The sequence below is a fragment of the Lutra lutra genome, chromosome 8, assembly GCF_902655055.1.
Source record: "Lutra lutra chromosome 8, mLutLut1.2, whole genome shotgun sequence".
Classification (NCBI taxonomy): Eukaryota; Metazoa; Chordata; class Mammalia; order Carnivora; family Mustelidae; genus Lutra; species Lutra lutra.
Genome location: NC_062285.1, coordinates 134,841,472 through 134,855,412, shown reverse-complemented (window position 1 = coordinate 134,855,412; position 13,941 = coordinate 134,841,472). Strand labels below are relative to the sequence as shown.

The 13,941-nt window shown below is 57.0% G+C and overlaps 1 protein-coding gene across 4 annotated transcripts in view; it reads left to right on the top strand.

Annotated features, from left to right (window-relative positions):
- Positions 1-13,941, top strand: part of TMEM184B (transmembrane protein 184B) — a 44,138-nt gene that overhangs the window by 19,488 nt on the left and 10,709 nt on the right. For all 4 annotated transcript variants that reach the window (XM_047740559.1, XM_047740557.1, XM_047740556.1 and 1 more), the window contains exons 2-3: positions 2,925-3,173; positions 4,434-4,599. In XM_047740559.1, coding sequence (XP_047596515.1) covers positions 2,982-3,173; positions 4,434-4,599 — 358 coding nt within the window. In that variant the 5' untranslated portion in view covers positions 2,925-2,981. The remainder of the gene's footprint in view (positions 1-2,924; positions 3,174-4,433; positions 4,600-13,941) is intronic.

Here is a 13,941-nt window from a genome sequence, read left to right as displayed (position 1 = left end):
TAAAGAGCTTATAATAAACCCAGAAGGCTGGCGAGTGCGATCAGGCTGGTGAGCCCTTCCAGCACCCGCTGTGCCTCCCCGCAGAGGACCTCTCTCCCTTTTTGGCAAGGAGGGTCTCGGGCCTGCTAGGAAGGACCGGCCCTTGGAAGGAGGCTCTGGCGCGGGAGGGGCCGCTCACACAGGGCCTCCACTCTGTAGGGTGGGCCTGACAATGTGTTTATAGGACCTGAGTTCGAGTCCTATCCCTGATTTTAGGGCAAGTCACCCACCCTGTCTGAGCAGCTCTCTTGCTCGTAAGCTAAGCGACCTACATGGGGTAAGGGCGAGAGAGCTCTGTATGCCAGTGTCTCTCTGGGCTTGGGGTAGGGGGACACTCAAGTGGCAGTGAGCAGAGCCCCAGGTAGAAGCTGGGCCTGGAGCCTTCACTCAGCTTCCACAGCCAAGGCAGGTCCCTGGCACAGATCCGCTCCCTGTGGACAGGGTCAGCTTAGTAGTGCCCCTGTGCCCGGCCTCCCCAAGCCGCCTTCAGCAGGAACAAAACAGCCTTTGACGCACCGGCCTGCCTGTGCTTGGAAGCTGGGGATTTAGGAATATTTGTACTTCCTCTAAGCACCCCCCCCCCCAATTCCCTGTGTTTATTCATTTAATTTGGGATGATAGACAAAGATGATGATTTACAACCCAAATCTTCTTTTTTAAAGAAGTATTTCTGGCTCCGGTTTCCAATTTTGCAACCATCTTTGCAGGAGCTATTCTCAGACTTGTCACTGTTTCTCGGAGCTCGCCACCAGTCTTTATATAGACACCTTCAACAGTTTTGAGTTTCTTTATATAGATGCCTTCTCCAGTTTGGATTTTAAATCCAGATTCAGCTCTTGGTCAGTGTGTTAGAGATCACTTATTTTCACAGGAAAATAGAAACGCAAAGGGCTCTCCTAGGGTAAAAACTTAGAGCTAAGAGCAGATGCACATGTGGGGGCCGGGGGTGCTGGAGATGTTGAGGGGGCCAGGGGCAAAGCCAGGAGCGTGGGGACACGTAAGCAAAGAACTTCATCCAGAGTCAGGCCGTGGGCCTGGGTGCACCCCGGAAGCCTTGTAAGGCTTGGGACTTGTAAGGGACCGGACCGTGAGGGGTCATCTGGGCTGACCTTGGGGCTCAGGCTGAGATGGTCAGGTTTGGGGGCTTGGTTGTGTCCTGCACAGGCTGCAGAGACCCTCCCGGCCCAGCAAAGCTCTGTGGGGACCCACGACTGATTGCTGGTGGAGCTGGGACACGAGCTGCAGTCAGGGTGCCCTCCCTGGTGTCCACGCTCTCTGCTTCACGGTCAGCGGAGCCTCTGGTTGCTCTGCAGCTTAGTCTCCCAGAGCCTCTGCTGCAGGGACACTGAGTGGCTCCGGGGATGCTGACCAGCCCATTGGCAGCTGGCAGAACTGAAAGGGTCGCCTCTCGGGCGGTGTGGCTCGGATGGCCTTGGGTCCAGCAGTGATGAGCCTCTCTGGAGTCACTTTATTCTTGGACAGCAGCTCTTCCCTGAGGGCATCTGGGTTCATTTTTAATGTGAAATTGTTCATTTGTTACCATGGCTCTTGAAGTCACCATTGGGAAGAGCAGCGGACGGAGAGCCTGTGTGGGGGGACTGGGTGGGCCCCTAGGACCCTAGAAGGCCAGCCTGTGTCCCACCCACTCCCATCTTTATTTTCCCACCCAGAATTTCCCAGCATGCCAGTTTGCTCATCTCTGTGTGCTTTTCTAGGAAATACCTGAAATTTTTTAAAATAAGGACTGAAGATCAGTAGGTAACAAAGTAAATGTTATAAATGGCTTTGGTGCTGAGCTTGGTGCTGGGGATCAAAAGACAGAAATGCTGTTCTTGCTGCAGAGAGCGGACGGCCGCGGGGGGATACACACGAGCAAGGGACAGAGCCATTGTTATGAGGAGTATGATGGCGTGTGACGTGGAGAGGAGTCTGACTGGGGGAAGCATAGGGGCAGCCTTTTAGGAAGAGGGATGCAGAAAACTGAATTAAGACAGAGCAGTTTGAAGGCACACGAGGTGGCCACAGAGTCTCCCGGAACAGCTCAGGTGGATGATGAACGGGGGGCCGGCTATCCGGGAAGCTGGGGAGAAATGTCAAAGAGAAGGCACAGCCCCTCCTCTAAGAGAGAAAGCCACCAAGTGACCTTGTGAGATGGGGAGGTGTGGCGACGCACAGACCCAGCAGATGTTTGCTGTGTGACAGGTGCTGGGAGCAGGATGGGCCCCCCCCCCCCCCGGCCCAGCCCTTGGGGAGCTTGTGTTCTAAACCTACAAGTGAATGTAGCTTTGTCAGAGGGAGTCAGGGTGGGGCGGGGGGGGGGGTCGGAAGGAGAGTTCTGGAGAAAAAGAAAGCGAAGGGGTCAGGAGTGCCTGGAGCAGGGGAGGCGTCGCCAGCATGCGTGGGTGGTCAGGGCAGGGACCTAAGGGAGGTGCCCATGGATGCTGTGTGGCAGCCTGAGCAGAGGTCCGGGGGCTAGAGGCCAGTGTGGTTGCGGGGGAGGGTCTCCGCAGCAGGTAGCAGGGAGATGAGAACCACAAGGAGCCACTGGCCAGTCTTGGGGGCCATTATACGGACAGCAGGTTATACTTTGAAGAAGTTAGGAGCTAATGGAGAGGTTTGAACAAAGGGGGGCCCAGGGTAGTGAAGGTCTTAGAAGCCTCCTGTGGCTTCTTTGTGGGGATGGGACAGTAGGAGCCAAGGCAGAAGCCGAGTGACTGCTCAGGTGCCTCTTACACAAATCCAGGGGAGACACGGTGGGGCTGGGCCAGAACACACGTGGTCAGAGTCCAGTTATAGTCTGAAGGTGGATGTGGAGGCCTGGAAGATTGTTGGCCACGCTGCCGCTCCCCGGGAAGGAGGCTAACGCTGCGGTGTCCTCTCTTTAGGCCAGCTCGTTGTCTACTGCAAGGGTTTGTCTCAGGGAGCCCCGGCTGCCAGGCACCATGACGGTGAGGGGGGCCGCGCTGGCCCCAGATCCAGCGTCGCCCACGACCATGGCAGCGCCGCCCAGCGTGTCTGTGATCCCCGAGGGCAGCCCCACGGCCATGGAGCAGCCCGTGTTCCTGATGACAACGGCCGCGCAGGCCATCTCCGGGTTCTTCGTTTGGACGGCCCTGCTCATCACCTGCCACCAGGTACCCAGGCCAGCCCGGGGCTCTTGAGCCAGAGAGCCGCGGGAGGCCCTGCAGAAGGGTCCTCAGAGGTTTTCTAGTCCCCATGGGGTATGAGGCTAGGCTTCTGCTCACGTCCATGGGACAGGACAGGTCACATGGGCTGCCTCGGCTGTAGGGGGCCCTGCAGAGGCACACGGATGTCAGTGACCCGTTTGCAGAGGAAAAGATTGAGACATAGAGGTGGTGGGGTGCTGGCCTAGTCATGCATAGGCTGGCGGCAGAGCCAGGATGGAGGGCAGGTCTCCTGTCCCCCTATACTCACAGTCCCAGAGGAGGCCTGCCTGGGCTGCCCGAGGAAGAAGGTTTGAAGAAGGGCGGCTGAGCCCGTCTGGGTCCCCTGTCAGCTCCTCTCCTGCTGCTCAGTGTCCCTGTCCCTCCTTGAACCCGATCGCTTCCAAGGCAGTTGGCTACTAGCAGCTGGGGGAGATTTTGTTCTCCCCCAACCTCCAACCCCCGTCCCCGCTCCCCGAGCCCAGGACGCGGCGGGCCGGGTATGCGGTTGTGAGAGCTGGGCCGGGACTCTGGCTGCCGGGACTGAGAAGCATGGCTGGAGCAGTTGCTGGCCTTCGTGTGTGGCTGCTAGTTCCTGCTTTCTAAAAACTGCACCATATTCTACCCCTTCCCCATGGGGCTGGCAGCGCAGCTCTGTTTGACACATGGGAAAGGGAGACGCCGGGTGACAGTGACATCACTGTAGCCACTCACTGGGGAAGCGCTTCTGCCTCTGGGGAAGCGAGGGTCCCTTCTGTCCCTCGCACAGGGTGGACGCTGCTGCCCTAAAACCCCGGGGTCAAGGCATCAGGAAGGCCGGGGTGCTGGCAAGGAGATCTGCCTTTCCATGGGGGGCCTCCTCTGTGCCGCTCGCCCCAGGTTCCCCAACTGGCTGGGCGCACAGGCCCTGGGGCATTTGTTGCATCCCTGACCATGCTTTCCTCGGATCCGTAGAGTCCTGGGTCTGGTCTCGTTGCCCCCACGTCTGTGACGCTGGCCTGGGCCCCCTGAATGCACCCTACAAGCTCTGCCCCCCGGGTTTATGGTGGGAGCTCCGTCGCCGAGTAGGGGTTGGGGCTCAGGGCCGGGGACTGGTCACGGCACCAGATAGCAGCGGAGGCGAATAGCAGGGCACGACTGTCCCCCTGGCCGTGGAGTACAGGGGTGGCGGGTGGCAGATGGGCTGCCGTGGGGGGCTTCCTGGCTGAGCCCACCCCTATCTGCCCTCAGATCTACATGCACCTGCGCTGCTACAGCTGCCCCAACGAGCAGCGCTACATCGTCCGCATCCTCTTCATCGTGCCCATCTACGCCTTTGACTCCTGGCTCAGCCTTCTCTTCTTCACCAACGACCAGTACTACGTCTACTTCGGCACCGTGCGGGACTGCTATGAGGGTGAGGAGGGCGTGTGGGCTGGGCTGGGGTGCCGGGGAGCACCGGGTGGGCCTGGGAGCCCGGAGCCCCTCGGTCCGGGCTGTGCCTCGCTTCTCTGTCCACTTCAGGGTTCCTGTCTGGACCCCCGCGTGCAGGGGACGGCCCCATGTGTAGCACTTGGCCACAGGGCTCCCATGGCACTTTTAGGGATGCTGGCAAACAGGGAGCCTCCCCCTGTGCCTCTTTTCTCAGTCTGGTGTTTCTGATGGGAGTGAGCAGCAAAGACATTGTCTGTTTGTAGACAGAAACCCCCGGGTACAGATGGGTCAGAGGCTCATTCGGGGGCCTAGGGCAAGGCAGTGGCAGGGGTGAGAGCAGGAACAGTCTGGGAGCCCACATCAGCAGAGCCGGGCACCGGGTAGGTGCGCCCTCAGTCCAGGATTTCTGAAAGAATAAGGGCCTTGATCACATGCCTCCCGTGCCCCTGCGAGTGCAGGTGGCCGCCTCGAATTCCCAGCTTGGCTCTGCCAGGTGAGAATGCTGAGGCCAGATGGGGCCCTGCTCTGGGCATAAGGGGGGCTCTGAGGCCTAGAAGCAGCAGGGTCCACAGAAACCTGGGTTCCTGGGGAGCTGCTCGCGCTACTGTTGAGAATCCTTTTCCAATCATGTGCCAATTGCAAGTGGGGGCCCAGAAGCGGCCTCTGCCCACTGGTTCCCTCAGACGCACAGAGCTGTTCCCTGCTAGGGGGGATCCTCTCCTGTCTGGTCTAGGGGCAGGTGTGGTCTCCCTTCGCTACGGGGCCCCACACACCGGAGTACCTGCCAGAAGTGGGGTGCAGCTGGGGCAGTGTCTGTGCCGTCCCCACTCTGTGCCCCAGAGACAGCAGCAGACGTTTGGCTGGGGGTACCCCCCCCCACCCCGGCTCCAGAAGCCTCTTTGTTCAGGCCCCGCCTGTCCCAACCTTCCTCTTGTTCCCCTTAGAGGCCCTGGTAAGAAGTCGGCCTCCCTGCTAAGCATGTGTCCTAGCAACAGTTGTCCACGCCCCCCGCCTCTCCGCAGCAGCCAGGGAGTTCACAAAGGGCACCAGCACCAGCACCGCAGCTGCGGGAAGGGGAGTTCAGGCTGCCCCACAGTTCACCAGCTTTTCGTGTCCTGGTTGGTGGGCTTGACCCTTGCCTTGCCCCTTTCTGTAGTTCTGCTCAGCATGTGGGACCCCCTCCCCTTGCCCTTCCATCTACAGGGCAGAGTTGGGGATGGAGGGCTTCCCTTAAAATTCAGGAAGAGCGCCCCCCTTCATTCCCCTCCCACCCCACCCTTCCTTCTTGGTGTCTGAAGACCCGGGAAGGGGCCAAGGTGGGGTCAGGGGTCAGGTTGTGCCGGAGGACCCCGATTTCAGAGCCAGGCCGCCGGGCTCTCTCTGGGCACTGAGCAGACATTTGTTCTTCTCTTTAACAAAATTACAACTAACATTTTACTCTCGTGCAGACACTAGTGCACGCACTTGAAACACAAAATCACTGTGACTCCTCCTCACTCCCAAGTTCACTGCATTTTCAACCCTTTAAACTTTTTTTTTTAATTCTTAGAATAACCTAAAAATATGCTTATACTGTTGGTTCTCAATTTTTCAATTTCAGATAGGGTTCCATAGTGACCTTTGATTGTAGAACGCTTTGACTGGGTATCTTACCCCAATCCCCCCGCCACACACACACACACTCTTCTCTTCTTTTCACCGTGACTAGACCACAGTTTTTTCTTGGTCTGCCTTCAGTGTTTACACTGTCACCTATCTGTAGATACTGATCAGAGCTGAGCCCTGTAGTGTCCCAGGCTAACATTCCCCTGTATCACTTTTTATTTTCCTCTGGTTATTGCTTGCCTTGCTTTTTGGTTTGCTCTGCTTTCTGTGGATCTATCATTAATTTCTTCCCAGATGCTTCAGTTGACTCCAAGAGACAAACCCTCCTCCGTGCCGTCAGACACACGGGCGTATCTGCTGGCTCTGGGTCTCCCCCAAGCCCTGCTCTAACTGCTCTGGTCTTGACTGGCTGCTTTCTGGCCTCTTTTACTGCTCGGCTCTTGTCCTAGGTCTTCTCACCACCATGCTGGGACGCCTGCCTACCTCTCCTGTGCTCGATCACCTCTTCCCTGGATGCCTTTTTTTTCCTCGTCTGTGGTTTGCTCTCCCTCTTTGGTCAGTCCGTATTCTCCAGGAGCTTCCTGGCAAGAAGCATCCGTGAGAGTTCTGGTTTTTCATTTTGCAATCTGAAAATCATCTGCAGATATTTCTACTCTATTATCTTGTTTGGAGTTTCATGGGAATCCATTTCTAAGCTGGAAATCACCCCCTCCCCTGAATTTTGAAGGCAAGTTTTCCCCCGTCTTTTAGCTTCCAGTGTCATTTTGGGAAAGTCAGCTGGATTCTGATCCTTAATGCTGGTATGTGACCTGCTCTTTGAGGATCTTGCCTTTACCCCCAGTGTTGTAGAATCCCCCAAGTGGTGGGTTCTTTATTCCTCGTTCTTTATCCCCCTGGGCCCTCTCCATGTGGAAGCTCCCACCCTGAGGTTCTGGGAAGTTCTTTTTTTTTTTTAAGATTTTATTTATTTGTCAGAGAGAGAGAGGAGAGCGAGCGAGCACAGGCAGACAGAATGGCAGGCAGAGGCAGAGGGAGAAGCAGGCTCCCCGCCAAGCAAGGAGCCCGATGTGGGACTCGATCCCAGGACGCTGGGATCATGACCTGAGCCGAAGGCAGCTGCTTAACCAACTGAGCCACCCAGGCGTCCCATGGGAAGTTTTCTTGTATGTTTCTTTCGTAATTTCTTCCCCTCCACTTCATCCTGCCATTCAGGAATTCCTGTTGTAGGTCGTTGCACTTATGAATGGAGCTGAATTTTCCACCTCCTTTTTTGTTCTGCTTTTCAGGAGGGTTTTTTGTTTGTTTGTTTGTTTGTTTTGAGCCCCCGTTGTTGGTACTGGGCAGAGTATCTCCTCTCTCTGGGGATGCTGAGTACAGTTTTCTTCTGCTCCCTGCCTTATCTCAGCCTTCTGAGTTCCTTTCATCTGTTGGCTTTGGTCTTTGACCTTTGTGTCGGAAGTTCTCCTCAAATGTCTAGTGTTCTTGGCTATTTTGGTATTTCAGAATGGGGCTCAAGATGGCTGAACCTCCCATTTGGGTGATGGGGCACGTGATGTGACCCCATCAGTTTTGTGCAGCGGTAAGGGTAGGTACCCAACAAGGATGTTTTGATTCTGGGTCTGTTTCCCTGGAGAACAGTGTTCTCATCTCCAGGCTGAGTTGACGGAGCAGTTCGGCCAGGGGACCCAGCATCTCGCCTTTCGCGTTTAGGCCTCATGCACTTGTGCATATGACCTCATTGCCCTCCGCTGAGCCATGTTCTCCCAGGACAGAACTGTCTACATCTGTTTTAAGAGTGGAAACCCGGTAGCTCCACATGGAGACTTGGAGCTGAGGCTCCCATTTGCACCCTTAGCCTTCAGGATGTCCAGTGTGTCCGGTTTTGGGCTTTCCTGGGGATCTCATTGGCTCCCTCCCTTCCTGAGTCTGTGACCACGTTACATCTTCCAGAGTGTGGTCAGCATCTCTGGTCTGCTGCCCCTGGTGCTGGCCCCTTGTGCGCGAAGGTTTGTACCTCCCCCATTTGTTTGCCTTCCAGCAGGGCAGTGGGGGAGCAAGTAACACTAAACCCTGCAATTTGGTGGCAGGATTGCTGTCTTCTAAGGAGAGGCTGAGTCTCAGAGAAGTTTCTACCATCTGGCAAGGTCTGTACTCCGTGTGGTGCGAGGACGAGTCATCGGGGCAGGTAAATAGAGGAGGGCAGACCAAGTCCCCTGCACGCAGGTAGCGTATGATCATGCTCAGGGCAAGGGGTAGCCCCTAGAGATGTCTCTGGGACAGCCCCAGGGAGCTCTGTGATCAGAGGGGTGCAGAGGGCTGGAGTTCGGAGGAGGGAGACTGACTGCACTGTCGCCTCACACAGGAACTGTGTTGTGAATGCTTTTTTTGTGGTGTTCGTTTTCCCGCATGTTTTTCCTTACTCTTAGCTCATTCTCACCTCCCAGTTAGCTGGTGGATGTATTACCATCCTCACTTGTACTCGTGAAGAAAAGACCGAGTTGGCTAAGAAACTTAGGGGACGCCTGGGTGGCTCAGTTGGTTAAGCAGCTGCCTTCGGCTCAGGTCATGATCCTGGCGTCCTGGGATCGAGTCCCACATCGGGCTCCTTGCTTGGTGGGGAGCCTGCTTCTCCCTCTGCCTCTGCCTGCCATTCTGTCTGCCTGTGCTCGCTCTCTCTCCCTCTCTCTCTGACCAAAAAAAAAAAAATCTTTAAAAAAAAAAAAAAAAAGAAACTTAGGATTACCTAGAGAGTCGCTGCCAGAGGCCAGACGCAGCCCTGGGTCTCTGGGTCCCCAGAATGGCTCGCGTCAGGCCGGGCGGAAGAGGGCAGGCCCGCGTCCTCCTCGTGGAGGAGCACGGGCTCTGTTAGGAGGGGAGTTTCCATGAAACAGTTAAAGAAGGAGGGTGCCTTCACCTTGCTTCAGATTTTGGACAAACCTCATTGCCTGGAATCTGGCCCAACATGAAGCATCGTCTGAGGCAGAGAGAGAGGACAGCGGGGGTAAACGGAACCCAGCCGAGCGCCGCAGACGCAGGGCCGCACGAGCCCCGAAGGCCGGGGTGCTGCCGTGGGCCCCGGCACTGACAGTGCAGTTGGTCGGAACAAAGGAAGGTATAGAGAGGAAACCAATCAGAAAAGGCATCAGGAACAGTGATCTGGGTGACAGGGAACAGCCATAGGCAGGATCGATGAGGGTAGACAGGTCACGAGGGAGGAGGGATTAAAGCAGCTTGGGGCAGACCCCGGCCCACTAGGGCTGTGGCCCACTGTGTCCATTGCTGTCCCTGGTGATCCCAGAAAAAGAGAGGGAAGCTTGTTCTGAGGCCCCTATTCACTGAGCACAGAAGATCTCTGTCCAAAGTAGTCAAAATTAAGTTTTCTGAGCTCATCGAGTTACCTGCCACGTGGAATGCCCCCACGTCTTCCAAGATAACCAAAGTGTTTGTGGGCAGCCGAGAAGGCCAGGCCTAGGGGCCAGCTATAGGTGCAGAAGGCATGTGGGGGGAGCGAGCTAGGAATGGCCAGTGGCCCCCAGGGCCACTGAGGTTCTGCACCCAGAGTGTGGCACCCGGCCAGGGTCTAGGGAGGGGTTATTGAATGAACAGACAGGTGTCCTTGTCTCACCTGCTTGTGAGGACTTCTGACTCCGGGAGCTGCGGGTGGGGACAGCCAGAGCGCACTTCTTGGTGGATCCTCTCTGAAGCCCTGGGGGCTCCCTGGGGCTGTGCTTTTGCGGGGGAGGCTGGGTGGAGGGTGGCCCTTTGGACTGTCCGGGCAGTCCGGGCAGCTGTGGGTTAGAGATGCTGCCAGTGAGGAAAGAAGGTCTCGAGTCTCAGGGTCAGAAGGGACCTGTAAAGACTCAGCCTCTCTGCTAAGGTCCCCTGGCCTCTGATGGCATGCTCCCCCAGCACAGAGCTCACTACCTTGCATCTCTGAAGACGGCCTGTTGGCAGTTGTTTCTTATATTAGGCTGAAGGCCTAGGATCTGCCTCTGGGACCAGATGGGTCCTGTCTGATCCTCTGGACAAGGTCGTGCCCCTTATGTGAAGACAGTAACCCTGATGTCTTTTCTCCAGGCCTCAAGGCTCTAGTATGATGCTCATTTCATCTCCCATTTTGGTCAGTTGCTCCTGATTTTGTGCATTTGTTTCTAATCCATTTAAGACTTGGTATCTAGGGGGTGCCTGGGTGGCTCAGTTGGCTAAGCATCTGGCTCTTGGCTTTGGCTCAGGTCATGATCTCAGGGTCGTGGGATTGAGCCTGAGTTGGGCTTGGTGCTCAGTGGGGAGTCTGCTTGAGATTCTCTCTCTCCCTTTGTCCCTCTTCCTCTTCCCTCTAAAATAAATAAACAGAAAGTTCCATTGTCCAGGGCAGGAGAGAGAGACAGAAGGATCATCCCTTCCCTTCTGGATGCTCCCCTCTAAACCGGAGGGCCTGGTCGGTGGGTCCCTTGGGCACTCATATATCCCTAGGGCCTAGCACGGAGCCTGGCACACAGGCTGTGGTTAGTACTTAGGGAGGCAAAGAATCATTCCATGTCTCTGGGGCCCCTCAGGGGAGCAGCCCGGAGCTGTGGTCCGAGGGGCAGTTAGGCACCAAGCTGCTAGCCAAGAACCACATTCCACCACTGGCCTCCAACCCAGCGGGTGCCGTCTTCTCGTGCCCGGGCCGCGTGTCTTCGTATTTCTTCCCAGGGTGTGCGTTGAGTTGTCTTTTGTAAACAGCCTTGTTGGGGTGGGGGTCGTGTTTTGCCTGGCTCAGTAATTTCCTGGGAGGGGATTGATTTGTCCAGATGGTCAGTGGGTGCTGGTGTGGGCTGTTTGAGTCATCTCCAGGATAGTCGTACTTTGTCTCCCTTCTCTGAGAACATGTTACTGACTCACTGATGATTTTTTAAAGGAAGCCGTCAGCCAGTTGGTATCTTACCGATGGGCTGGGCTAGGAGCACTGGGAAAAGTCCAGAACCTTGAGCTGAGAGATACGGATGCCATGGGATGGTTTTGGCCAGTTGAGTGCAGAGCTCGACAGGGACAGACTGCTCATCCCTGTAATTCAGGCGGGTGCTGACGTCTGTCGTGACGCAGGAGAGGATGTGAGCTCAGGAGTCAAGCTGCTCACGGCAGTGGCTTGCAAGACGGCCTGGCTTGGGAGAATGGCTCTGGACAAGAGGAATGATGAACCTTGGCCCCTGGGGCTTCTCTTGAGAGGTCCGTATTTCGGGACTCGTGTCTGGTCCGCGCAGCATGCGGAAGGATGGGCTCTGCAGGCGAGAAAGGAGTGCGGGCCTCTCCGAGCCGCACCCCAAGTTAAGGCCCTCCGGTAGTCCGAGGCAGGCTGGCAAAGAGTTGGCAATCTGGAAAGAACACTGGGTACTGCGGCGTGGGTTGTTCCGTGTGAGCTCAGCCTTAGCGAAGGAGTCGCACTTCGCCCTTGTCCTCGAGGAAGGAGTTGCTGTTACCCCAGCCTGCAGGTGAGGAAACCGTGGCACGGCACACTTAGGAAGCAACGGAGCCACCATTCACACCCGCTGGCAGTCTGGCTCTAGGGTCCGGGGCTTCCCTGCTTGGTGTGACACTGCCCCCCTCTATACGGGAAGACTCGGCCAGATCAACGGCGGGGTTGTGGAGTGTGGAGCGAGCCTGGCTCTGGACAAGGGAGAGGGGGTGTCTCAGCAGGGCCTGCCCCTGAGCCTTAGCAGAGGCCCCAGAACATGCTAGCATGGGAGGTGTGAGAGCTCTCGGTGCATCCTGGGAACTTTCAGAGTGGTGTTATATCATGCGGATGTATGTGCATATACATAGAGATGTTATGTAGACATGCAAACACACACACGTGTACGTATGCATTTATTCTGGCTGCATAATCACCCAGACTAGTGTAAAACGACCATTCCTTTTGTTCACGGACAGTGCAGTCCAGGAAAGTGGACGGGGCACTGTGTGGGTAGTCTGTCCCTGTGCTCTGCTGTCTGGGCCTCCACTGGGGGACCCTCAGCTGGAGGCGTGGCGTCTGCAGTCTGGTGCGCTTGTGTGTCTGGCACTTGTTGCTGGCATCAGCTGGGGCCTCAGGTCCTCCCACCTGAGCCACTCTGGGTAGTGTTTCCACGTGGGCTGGCTTGGGCTCCCTCGGAGCAGGGGGGCTGCATCGGAGGACAGGCGTCTCAAGAGAAAGAAGCAGAGGAAGGAGGCCTTCTCGAAGCCCAGTGTCAGAGGTCTTGGAGCAGCACCTGAGCTGTAGTCACCCCGGGCTCCCCCTGGATGCAGAGGGAGGGAGGGAGGAAGACCCTACGTCCCCCACAGAGGGGAGCCAGCATCCCAGGGTGTGGCCATCTTTGGAAGGTACCACTGGCCACCGTGGAGCTGGAGCCAGCTTGGGACGGGCATGTCCATCCTACTTGGCCTCGTGTGGTTTCGGACAAAGGTGGTCAGCAGGCTGACATCAGATTTGGTTTGATGCCTCCCCCCGGCCCCAATGCCCCAGAGTTCTCAGCACTGAAGAGTGCTTTGGAGCTCAGTGGAGACTGCCGCAGTCCCCACGTTTTCCGAGCTGCTTCCAGGCCAGGCAGGCAGCGTCCGCAGGCCCCATTGGGGGACCCTGGCCCCCGAGGAAGACCAGCAGATAAATAGTAGTGGCCGTCTAGTGGGCACGACTAAGGCCAGCCACTCTTCGGAGTACTTTGGGTACTCAAACCTCATACCCCCTGGCAGGGTAGGTGCCTCTGTTGTCTCCATCTAACAGATGAGGAGACTGAGGCACAGAGAGGCTCCCAGCTAATGGGGGGCAAACCCTCTACTACATCTGTAGACAGATAGTCACAGCACCATGTGGTAGGTGCCGTGGGTCATGCTGAGATGGGGTGCTACCTGGAACCCCCGACTTTAGCTGGAAGCGTGTGCCCCTGATGGGTTAGGTATACCACACTGCAAACATACTCCTTCCCAAACCGCTGAAGGCCCGCGTTCGCCTATAGATCTGTCGCCGGGATCGCATGCTCTCCAGCTCAAGGTAGCCCCATGGTCTCGGTGTGCCAGGTGTGTGCCGAGTGCTGTGGCCATGCTCTGGGGAGGAGGTGGGCCCCCTTCCAGGGGCTGCAGTCCCGTGGGAGTGGTCAGGGATCATGCTAGCCAGGCCCCGGGGCAGGAAACACGGCCCAGCATCTGTAGGTCAGCGGTTCCCTGGGTGAGAACGTGCCAGCCTCCATGAAAGGGGCCAGAGACTCTCAGCGGGGTCTCATGGGTTTCAAGGATGCCAGCAACACAGAGGGAGGGGCACCCCAGGCTGTGGGAATCAGCAAAGGGAAGCACATGGAGGATGTCATAACCTACAGGGAAAGAGGGGCATCTAGTTCCCCGGGAAGGCCATGTGGGGAGTGGGCGGGGGCCAAGTCACTGTGGAAAAATCTCGAATGCCAAGGTCAGGGCTGTACCTGGAGCTGTGAGGGCCTCTATGGGACAGGGGGGACAGCAGGGTCAGGTAAGGAGTCCTCTGTCTTCAGGGTCGCCGCTGTTTCCCTTGCCCTTCCTGTCCCCTGACCCCACTTGGACCCTCACTCCTTTGCTGCCCCTCGAGTTCCCATGCTCTCGGCCTGAGCTTCCTCCGGCGCCCTTGCCTTCCGGCGGCCTCTGCGGTACTCCTGCTCTCCAGTCTCCTCGTCCTTGCTCCCGGCACGTCCCCGTGCTCTTGGCACCCTGCAGGCCGCAGCCTTCATCTTGCTGACCC